We start from the raw sequence: 10,754 nt of genomic DNA on the forward strand, positions 1-10,754 counted from the left end.
CCTCAAACATGCTGGCTCAGGGCACTGCTGAGGGTTTGCTTATGTGAACAGCATGAGTGTGTGCAGCAACTGCAGAATGACGCCCTCTGCTGAAACTGTCAATTCTTCACTTATTTGTAAAAGAATAAAAATAAAAATTATGTCCTAATTTTTTTATTATGTCAAAAATAAACAAAGAAAATCTATCTATCTATCTATCTATCTATCTATCTATCTATCTATCTATCTATCTATCTATCTATCTATCTATCTATCTATCTATCTATCTATCTATCNATCTATCTATCTATCTATCTATCTATCTATCTATCTATCTATCTATCTATCTGACGTGTTAACACAAATAGAGAATCAGCCAATCACATGGCAGCAACTTACACCCTTTAGTGATGTAAACACGACCTGATATGAGTTTTTCAGCAACTGTAGATCTACCAGAAATTTCCAGAAGAACCATCTCACTAATTTACAGATAAATGTCATCGTTTAAACACCTCAGCAGATACATAAGATTTTCAGCTTTCACAAATAAATAAATAAATAAATAAATAAATAAATAAATAAATAAATACAGTCAGACCCCATTAACTCTCTTCGTACGCAAATCTCTGCTCTAAATCTGCTGATACGTGCTCATTGGAAAGCAAACATGTTCCTGCCTCAGTGGTTTTTTTGGGGGGGTTTTCTCATGAGCCTTGAAATAAGTTTGACTACCGATTCCCAACAGAACAGGGTCGAATCTGCTGATGACGGTGTGAATCAGCAGGGAAACCAGATATCACCTGTATTTTGTCATCGTTTATTTCTTTTCTCTTCGGCCACTACACTTCTGGCCACCCTTTTAAAAACTTTGTGCAGACTCCCTTAGCCAGGAATGCGTAAAAAAAACAAAAAAACAAAGCACAGTTCAGTAAAGAACTTCGGAGAATGGTGACAGTGCGCTGTCCTTTCAGCACCCATGGTTTGTTCTTTAAAGCAAGGCGGCAAGGTCGTTTCCTCGCTGAACTTTGCAGGGAAATTAGAGACTACCTCCATAAAATGCTCTTATCCGATTATGACAAAAAAAAAAAAAAGCAAACTATGCGCCAGTTATTTGGGTTAGTTTCATAAAGATTCCAAGTAGCTCATAAGCTTTCTGTATCCTGCTTTCTCTTATTAGGTAGCAAAGTTTGGGGTGAATTAATATTTCTTCTCAAAGTTATGTCTCCCCTTGCAGGTTTGTGAGATTTGAAAGTGGTGGGCGTGGGAGCCAGTCGCACGCCCCGACTTTTAAGAAAGCTCCTCCAGCCCCAGCAGCAGGACAGTGCACACTAATCTCCAGCGAGGACGAACCTCGGCCGGAGGCTTGCTCTGTTGAGAAACCCACCGGGAACGAATTTAAAACAAAACAAAACAAAACAATCAATTTTCAAAGAATTGTCCCTAAAAGGTGCATAATTGGGTTTCAATTTTCCATGATGGATGTAAAGCGCGCAATGGCTCTAAATGAGGTTATGAGGATCCCAAGAAGGATATGGCAGCATTTCCACTAAGATGTGCTGCATCTGCGCTGCACGCTGGGCTGATTGGAAATTTCAGTGGAAGTATTAGTGGAAGACAGACGCTTCCTGTAACCGCGTATATCGCACAGATAAATGGAGTAACGGAAAGGAGGAGAGAGAGGGGAGCGGGGGGGGGGGCTCAGTAAACTTGACACAGCATTCAAGGGATGATCGGACAACTCGTGTTAACTCTCCTCTTCAGGTACCGTTTCCAATAATTACCACATAAATTTGTGGAGTAGTCCACAGGGGACAGTCCTCTCTCCCCCCGCCGTCGGGGAGATAGAATAAAAAGCGACTGGACGCACAAGAGGGGGCAAACTTGGAACTTGGAGCGCCACACGGGATAATATCAGCTTCTTCTTCTTCTTGTTGTTCTTCTTCTTTTTACGCGTTTGCACGTCCGATCCTTGGAGGATGATCGCCAACCTTCGGCGACCACACATATGACTTCCGTAGCTTTAACTCTACGCAAACAGGAGCCGGCTTTTTCTTTTTCTTTTTTTTTTTAAAGTGAACACTTACTGGGATCAGGACGGGAACTCAACAAAGAGAGAGAGAGAGAAAAAAAAAAGTTACGCACATGTGCATCGTTTTGGCAGGACGCACCGGACGTAGTCAGAGCGTAGGAGAACTTTGAAAAGGTAATGACACTTTTCACAACTAAAACTGTAATCTAAAACCATACTTATTAAAAAGTGTTAAGATTTTTTTATTTTATTTTTATTTATTTATTTTGTTTATTAACTAAGATGTTTGACCTGACCGTACGTTAGGTTGCATGGATATGTTAGGCTTCTACTTAATAATATGATTCTGGTCATTTAAGAGTGCCAATATTTAAAATTCGTCCTCAATCTCATCCCTCAGGTCTTCAAAAAGAAGAGAGTTTACTTTTTCCCCCCTTGCGTCCACTTTCCACTTTCTTCACTACACTGGAGCTATGAGCGCACCGCGCAAACCCGTTGTTGTGGGACTGCTGTTACTGATGTGCGCTCTAACCGAGCACTGCGGCGAGAGCGCGCCCACCGCGGCGGCCGGCGGGGACGCGCCGCGGAGTTTGAGGCGGATGGTGGAGATTATGAAGCACGTGGAGGATAACCGGGGGCGACACGCAGCAAGAACGGAATCCCCGTTGACGCCGCGGGCGGTGGGCAGCGCGTCGGTAGAGCAGAGGGACTTCCGCGGCAAGACGGACAAAGGGAACCAGGGCCTGGGTGAGTGGACCATGACCCTCAAATAAAACACTGTGACAATAGCATGGCGTAGAACTTTATTTGTGCTGGTGTTAGCCTAGATATCCTTCATTTAATTAGTGTGTAACCTTTTCTCTCGTTTTCTCTCCTCCCGCAGTTTTAACCCCTACAGATTACAAAATGAAAGAGAGAATAATCAAATATTTCACAGGTAAGAACCTGTTAAAATGTTCCTCTTTTCTAAGATGTGTTTTCAGTTCGAGTCTGATATTTTTTTTGCCACGGAGGGACTGAAGTGATCTATGGCGAGCTATTTGTGCCCATTATTGCACTTCCTGTTTCAGTTCAGCCAACGTATTAAAATAAAACTTCCGGTTTTGCTCACCACTGCTGCCCCCCATCAGCACTTTGTCGAGGTATTCCAGTATGTCAAGTTACTATTGTCAAATAACATATTTGGTAACGAAACAATAAAAACATAAACGTAAATTTAGGCAGGACACAACCCTCATTGAAAACCCCAACAGAAAGGTATTTTATATCAAGCAGCTTCATATTGAATAACCTGTAAGCAATGGAGGGATAAAACAGCTTTTTTTTTTTTTGCTACTCAGAGGTAAACAAGATAAATAAATAGTTTTTATTTTTTCTGCAGTTTGTAAAAAAGTGTTAATTGTTGAGCTGCTAAGTGTAAAAAGTGGTGTTCATTAATTGGACGACACTGTTCTCTGCTGCTTGGAAGTAAAAGAAATACAATTATCACTTTCCTGCTGCTCATTAAATGATGTCATTTGTTAAGCTGCATGACAAAACGAAGCTTTCAATGACTTGGTAAAATTATGTTGTTTTTTGCTGCTAAGCAACTCATCAAGCTTTTTTTTTTCTTATTGCTGCTCAGGTGGAGTCATGTAAACTTCATTTGACCGGTGTAAAATACAGCAATCTGGCTAATTAAACTACAATTTTTACATAATTTTGTTACTAGCCAGTTTGAAAAAAGTGCTAATATTTGGCCCTAATGGCTTGCCATACAACGCTCCACCTTTAGTTATGAGGTGATAGAGAACAGAATATTTGGAGTTTTAGTGTATTTGTGGCTAAACTTAAATTTAATGTCTGATTAAAAACAGAATGAAGAACTGATCCTGCTTAGGATGTTTTTAAATGATATATTTCCTAGTTTCATATTTTCTAGTACACCAAAAATTCACCAATTTGCATTTTAGCTTATACTTCTTTATGCCACACAAAATGCATAGTCCCTAAAGTTGGACTAAAGCCACAAAGCAGATGTTGATGAAGATGGATGCAAACGTTAGAAATGCGTTCAAAGACCCTGTTTCTCCTTCTCCGTCAGGTCCCCTCGTGTTCAGCTCCAAGTGCAGGAAGAACGCGTACAGACTTTACCACCACACCAGAGACTGCACATTACCTGCATGTAAGCCACGATTGCCCTGGACCTCCTGCACCAGGAGGGAAAGCTATCACCATCCAACGTCAACACACTGCGTGAAAAGAAAATGATTCAGTCTTTCTCTTTGTGTTTTCTCTTTCTCAGACTTCAAAAGATGTGCACGACTTCTCACACGGCTCGCGGGCAGCCCGCAGTGCACAGAAGGGTAGCGCGTGCACACTCAAAAGGTACTACAATGCTTCAACTCACTCACACACACACACACACACACACACACACACACACACACACACACACACACACAGCGAGCCTATGATATAAGCTAATGAAGTCACAGCTCCTTGAGGCGATCGAGCTTTCAGTTGTAAAAAGATCTAAAAACTTAACTTTTGTAGTTACAGCAACAAGAAAACGTAAAAAAAAAAATCACTGAGAGGAAGGTATTTGTAGCTTGGCAGATAATGTTACAATCAAAATTTTGTCAGAAGTTAAATCACTCTGTTGCTTTTGTCTGTGCAACTGCAAAGCAATCAATCAATAATTGACAAACAGCCTTTCCTGCTCAACTTTTCTGAATTGCATTGAAACATTACACTCTGAAAACTGTCTGAACAAATGTCTACAAGTCAGATAAGCGACTTTGCCTCCACAATTTGTTTACTGCTATTACATTTGTAAATAAATAACTTGAATAGGAATTTGCTATGCTAAATAAAAGTCTGTTCAGATGGTCCATTTTTAAAACTGTGATTTTGCACAATACAGAAAAAGGTCAAAAAGGTTGTGCTGTAATTGTTTTTTTTTATTATTTTTTTTTATTTTTATTTTTATTTTTTTTTCTAAAATGCTCATTAAAACTTTGGATCACTGGTGTTTATGTTCACATCTGGTCAGACTATTTATGGAAAAGAAGCACAACAGTTCTCCTAATCACTCTGCATCGTGTTACAAATGAACACATTAACAATATAATTCCCAGATATTTTGAGCTGAACACCGTCTTAGTAGGTAGTGCTGAAATAATTCAAGAACATGCCAAAGAAGAATGGATCAAAGCCAGTTGGGTTTTTGCATGCAGGCCTTTACCGTGCAGTGGGGCATTCCTAAAACTGAGGCTTTTTCTCATAAGTGAGGTGCTTCCCACCACTCTGCCAAACACTCGTAAACAGCAAATGATCATAATCAGGCGTAACTCATAAAACTCAGCTTGAATTGGAACTGTGTTCAGAGTGTAGATCATGTTGCTCAAGAAACACTCAGACATTTGCTCTTGGTTTTAACATGCTGGCTGTATCAACACACACAGGCCCTTGTAGTGGCACAGTGAGAGCTTCAGCTCTATTACAAATCAAGTTTCCTCATTTATCATTTGTGATTGTTTTATAGCATTGCTTGACTGAAGGCCATCCTTACTTTTGCCTTTTTCTGATTTTCAGGTTGAAGTCAAATGTGTGCTTCAGAAGAAAAGATACAAAAACAAAAAAAGAAATACATTGGTGAAAAAGTGCCTTTGGACAGTGAGAGGGAAGCCTAAATCTGACCGGCCTGTCTGACTTTAGGGCACAGCGTTTTTGCTTCACTCGCGTCCCTTCTGCTGAGGTGAAAATTGCTGCCAATCTCCACTTCGGCTGGGCCTCAACGGGTTAGCTGTCATTACACGGGAGCATCGAGTCGAGGAAAAACACAGAGCAGGTGAAGAGTGAAGAGAGGAGGAGCTGGCAAAGATAAGCAAAGTGGGGGCTTTTCTTCCACACCGCACTGGAATTCAAAAGGATGTTGCTTAAACAAATAAGAAACAAGAATCACTTTCCTTTTGAGACATTTTTGCCCTTGTTGAGTGTTTTAGGCTGACATTGGCCCTTCTTCTACTGCACTATCACAATCTAAAAACAGAAGTTCTCGCTGACCCCCAGCTGGTGACAGCGTTAGTCACCCACTTGTGCTCAGAATGAACTGTCGTTAAATTATTGCAAGAACATTTTTTTTCTGCAAAACCAAAAACACAAGTGGTGGCTTTAAGCCACAGCCAACCTGTGGATAGACTAACCCTGGGTACTGCGAGTTAAAGACCGTGTTTATGTATTTTACATAAACACGTAGATTTATGATCTACATAAATCTGTATGATTTATGTAGATCATGACCTACATAAATCATAGGTCATGATCTGTCCAACCAGGAGTGTAATGTATATACAGTAAACACAACTATAGGAAGAATCCACCATTAAAGAACGTGGCTGGCCTTTAGCAAAAAAAGTGTTATATATGTAAAAGTGTATATCTATATATGAGTATATATATATTTTAAAATGAGATAATGAGATATATTTAAATAAATTATGAGATTGTTACAAAATAATTTGTCTTTGTTGTGCTGTATTTTCTCCTGTGTTCCCATCTTAAAATGAGGAATGCTGTCTGAGTGAGCGCATGACTGGACTGAGCCCTGGGACAGCTGATCCGGTGAAATTCCCAAGTGCTGCTTCAGACGGAGATGCTAAAAAAAGTTCAAACTCAAATGAGAGCCGAGGATTTTTTTGATTTTTTTTTTTCATTTTTCTCTCGTTTCATTTGAAACAGTGTTGCAAAATCAGTTTATGTGATCACTTTCCAGGTTGCGAGTGAGGATATTTTTCGATGTTTTATTGCACCGACAGTGTAAAACAACAGATTTCTGTTGAGGGTTGCTAACTTACTCATCGAGTTCCCTTTATATGCAGTGGCTTGAAAAACTAAATACACCAATTATTCTTCTTATTATTAGTAGCAGTAGTAGTAATATTTTTTGCTGTGACAGACCAACACAATGTATCAAATACTTCAGAAGTGTTGGGAGAATGATAACATTTTTTAAAAATCTGAATGGTGTGGCATGGATTTGTATTCAGTCTCCCTTACTTAGAAACCCATACCTCTTGCCCAAAGACATGATGGAGAGAACGGTATCGAACCAGCAACCCACCGATTGAGAGAAACTCATACCACCCATGTAGTATTTCTCCTACACTGAAGTGTGTGGTTGTAAAGTGACAACATATTTTAGAAAGTTTCAAAGGTAAGATAAAGACAGCAAAATTCAAACATTTTATGCCCTTAAATGTTGGTTAAGCCTACAGATGTTCTGCACTAGAAATGATGGTGCAGGGATGGAAATGTTTTCCATGCCAACATGCTGTCAACAGTGCTCAGAGAAAAAAATCTGTTAAAGTTATATGCTTTGTGAAATCTATTGGAAACACAAGCACCTGTGGCAGCCTTAGGCTCATTTTGCTGAGGTGCTCTTGGTGTTGAGACATTTCCTCCAACAGCTTTTGGATGGAGCTGGCTGTAATTTACAACACCTGGCTGGTTCACCAAAAGGTTATTTGGTTCCTCTTGAACTAGAACGCTGTATCAGTCTCGAGGGTGTCCACCATTTTTTAGAAACACTTTGATTTTTTTTTTTTCCCCCGCAATGATTGGGATTGTGCTAGTGTCAAAATTAACATAAAAAAAAAGGAGAATTTGATTAGAAATGTAATTTTACATTTGATTTCCGAGATGAACAGGACATTGGCTCTAATATGTATAATTTGACAGATACATGAACAACTCTGGTATTTATGGTCCTACAGTTGTCAATGGATGGAGACAGTCCATTAAGCAGCTGGTTCATCTTTCCTTCAACCCCACCCACATATGATTTTCATCTGTTTCCCCCATGTCCATCTGTGATGAAATCATAAGCCTACCATGAGGAGGCTGATAGGTCATTTGTGTGAGTAGTGGAAAGACACAGCTTGTGGGAGAAACACCAACCCTGATGAATAAGCAGCGACTGACAAAAAACAATAATTTCATGACAGCTAATGGCAGTGATTAATTTTCTTCTCTGATGGGAAGTTTTTTTTATTTATTTATTTTTTTTACCATTATTCCAGAATATCATTTGGAAGGTCAGACACTAATGTTGGACAAGAAGATCTACCTCACAGCCATTGCTCTACTTCATCCCAAAGGTCTTAACAGACCTGGGAAGCAGTTCCACACCGGACTGCTTCTCGTGTGCGTTGGTGCACATTGATGCTGGAACAAGAGGAAGCCATCATCTAACTGTTCCCACAAAGTTGGGAGCATTCAAAGGTTCAAAAAATGCCAGATCCTTTCACTAAAACCAAGGAGTGAAGCCAAACTCCTGAAAAACAGCCCTGAGTCAGTCTCCACAGCATTAAGCTTCACACTTAACATAATGTAGTCAGACTAGTGCTGCTCTCCTAGCAACTGCCAAACCCAGACTTGTCTATTGGATTGCCATGATTTATCACTACAGAGAACCGAAGTGACAAACTGCTTTACACCACTACATCTAACACATTTCATTGAATTTGGTGATGTGAGGTTTGAATCAAGCTTTCCAGTCTCCGTTCTTAAGTTAAACGTAAGGCCACATGAAGATGGGAGGTGCGTTGCTGACTGCAGAAAGTTGGCAACCTCCAACTACCCCGGACCTCAGCATCAACTCACACCGTTTACCACAAACAGTCGACTCCTAAATATGTAATAGTGGAAAAATGTCAGTATTAGACTTGCTGCACAGGAAGCATCTTGTACCATGCTGGAGTTTACTGATCTCCTGAAAGCGACCCCTTGTTTCACAAACTTTGTAGCATTAGCATCCATGCTGGATTTTATACTCTTATGGCCACATATGTTTTAGGGACACCCACATTCAATGATTCTGATGGCTAACAATTATTTTAAGAAAGGCCTGTACTGAAGAAGATTCGAGTGCTGAATCTAAATTATTTGGTGATTCACAAAGTTTGTATTTTTTTCACATTTTCCTCCCTTAAAGGTGGGATGTTATGTATTTTTCAGGCTCAGCCATTTTATAGCTATGCTATCTTAGGTTTTTTTTTCTGAAAATACTGTTTGTATCAAAAACAGCTTCAAAGAAATTTGATTTTGCATCATAGCCATATGTGACTCCTTCAATTTGACTTCTTCAAATTAGCCTCTGTTTCTTAGGACCTTATTCAACAATTCCCCTTCAGCATGTCAATGCAAAAACATTTCTCTGTGCCGTCTATTGATTCCAATTGCAGCCATTCATAGCAAAGAAGGACTTAGAAGCAGTTTGTATGATAAACTCAGACGAAGCAAAGTTCCAACAGGTGTTTGCTAATTGCTGCTGCCGCTAGTCTACAGGAGCCATGAGAGTATGGCCTGGGGAAAAAGGTTCCTTGTGAGGCAGAAACTTAATTGGGTCTACAACCACAAGGAAGAGGTTTGGGTAAATAGTAGGTGCACTGCATGAACCTAGGCTAAGGAACCCGAACGGCTACCACAGGAGATTCAAAATGTTCTCAAACATTCAAAAGAATCAAAGCAACACTTCATGTATGTCTTTAAAGAGGGAATAACATTATGACAACATATAAACCTTAATTTCTGATTTTAAATAATACTCCCTCTGAAAGAATTCCATTATTTTTCCCTTCTCATTTTTCACAGATTTCATAAATACGCCTCCCTTTTCTCCACCCATATTTATTGAGGCTTTAACAAAACTACATTTAACCTATTGCGGAAATGTACAGAAATTCAGAAGATGGATTTGTGAACAAATGAAACACCTTTTCAATTAGATTGATTCACTTTAATGATCCAAGTAAACCAGAAGAAGCAGCACTGCTCTAAATGTCACTGGTAAGACATCTACAATACTGCAGCACAGCACTGTAGTGATCTCTGACAGTCATGGTACAGTTATATTGATAAGTGCTTTTGTGACAACCAAGATGTGTCAGGTTGGTTGATTATGCAGGTTCTTCTCTTAGATTTAAATGTGCTTCAGGGTGGGATCTTGTTAGGAGTTCTTCTCCAGGAAAGCTTTGCAGCAGCGTAGGCACTGTTCATACACATTTTCAAAGTCTGCATCGCTTCCCTGAGGGATAAAACACAAGACGAGCTTCAGTCAATAACACATTATTATATGACGACTTGCATTGGGTTGAGAAATAAAAATGGACAAACACACTCTTATGAATGTAAAGGGGGAAAAATGTGAAATGACGGCAACCTTTTCAGCCAGAAAATTGTTCTCCCCTTTTTCTGAGTACCAAATTAACTCAAAGCAGATGCCAAGAGGTTTACTGAGTGGTAAAACCCACACTCAAATTCAGACACATTCCTACTTTTCCGACATAAAGCCAAAAGAGGCGTTAGCCTTTCTGAAACTCTGGTCTCTTCAGTTCATGAGGGTTTTGGCACATACCTTTTTTTGTGTGTGTGTGTGTGTGTGTGTGTGTGTGTGTGTGTGTTTTGTTCTTTAAAACAATTCCACTCCAGAAAAACAGGAAATATTTATAATATTTGACACATTCTCTGAACTTGTTTTTAAAGCTCCACTACTGAGATTTAAACATATATTTGTTAAAATAAATGTCTTCATTCACCTTAAACATTTTGCCACATAAAAACCACAAAGCAAACATCCTTTACTGGGAGTTTTGCGTTATATCTATATAGAGTAGCACATAACTGTAACATGGAGAAAAAAAAATAATGAATGGATATCATAATTTTTTACAAATAAAAAAAACATAAGAAATATAAGAAA

General features: G+C 39.3%; 2 protein-coding genes across 3 annotated transcripts in view; one reads left to right on the forward strand and one right to left on the reverse strand.

Moving 5' to 3' along the window:
* The first annotated feature begins 1,302 nt into the window (after window positions 1-1,302).
* On the forward strand, window positions 1,303-5,943 carry alkal2a (ALK and LTK ligand 2a). The gene is made up of 6 exons (XM_007552822.2): window positions 1,303-2,185; window positions 2,412-2,758; window positions 2,895-2,948; window positions 4,095-4,175; window positions 4,296-4,378; window positions 5,588-5,943. Exons 2-5 carry the CDS (start codon window positions 2,485-2,487, stop codon window positions 4,358-4,360), a joined length of 474 nt encoding a protein of 157 aa, XP_007552884.1. The 5' UTR covers window positions 1,303-2,185; window positions 2,412-2,484; the 3' UTR covers window positions 4,361-4,378; window positions 5,588-5,943.
* A 3,719-nt stretch (window positions 5,944-9,662) lies between these two features.
* acp1 (acid phosphatase 1) overlaps window positions 9,663-10,754 on the reverse strand; it is a 12,399-nt gene continuing 11,307 nt past the window's right edge. For both annotated transcript variants that reach the window (XM_007552824.2, XM_007552823.2), the window contains exon 6: window positions 9,663-10,079. In XM_007552824.2, the coding sequence (XP_007552886.1) occupies window positions 10,002-10,079 (78 nt within the window). In that variant the 3' untranslated portion in view covers window positions 9,663-10,001. The remainder of the gene's footprint in view (window positions 10,080-10,754) is intronic.

Source organism: Poecilia formosa, unplaced genomic scaffold, assembly GCF_000485575.1.
Source record: "Poecilia formosa unplaced genomic scaffold, Poecilia_formosa-5.1.2 Scaffold53, whole genome shotgun sequence".
NCBI classification, from domain to species: Eukaryota; Metazoa; Chordata; class Actinopteri; order Cyprinodontiformes; family Poeciliidae; genus Poecilia; species Poecilia formosa.

Coding starts and splice junctions, on each gene's coding strand:
- alkal2a (XM_007552822.2), top strand. CDS start 2,485: ATGAGCGCACCGCGCAAACCCGTTGTTGTGGGACTGCTGTTACTGATG. Junction 2,949..4,094: donor AATAATCAAATATTTCACAG/GTAAGAACCTGT, acceptor CTTCTCCGTCAG/GTCCCCTCGTGTTCAGCTCC. Junction 4,176..4,295: donor AGACTGCACATTACCTGCAT/GTAAGCCACGAT, acceptor TCTCTTTCTCAG/ACTTCAAAAGATGTGCACGA.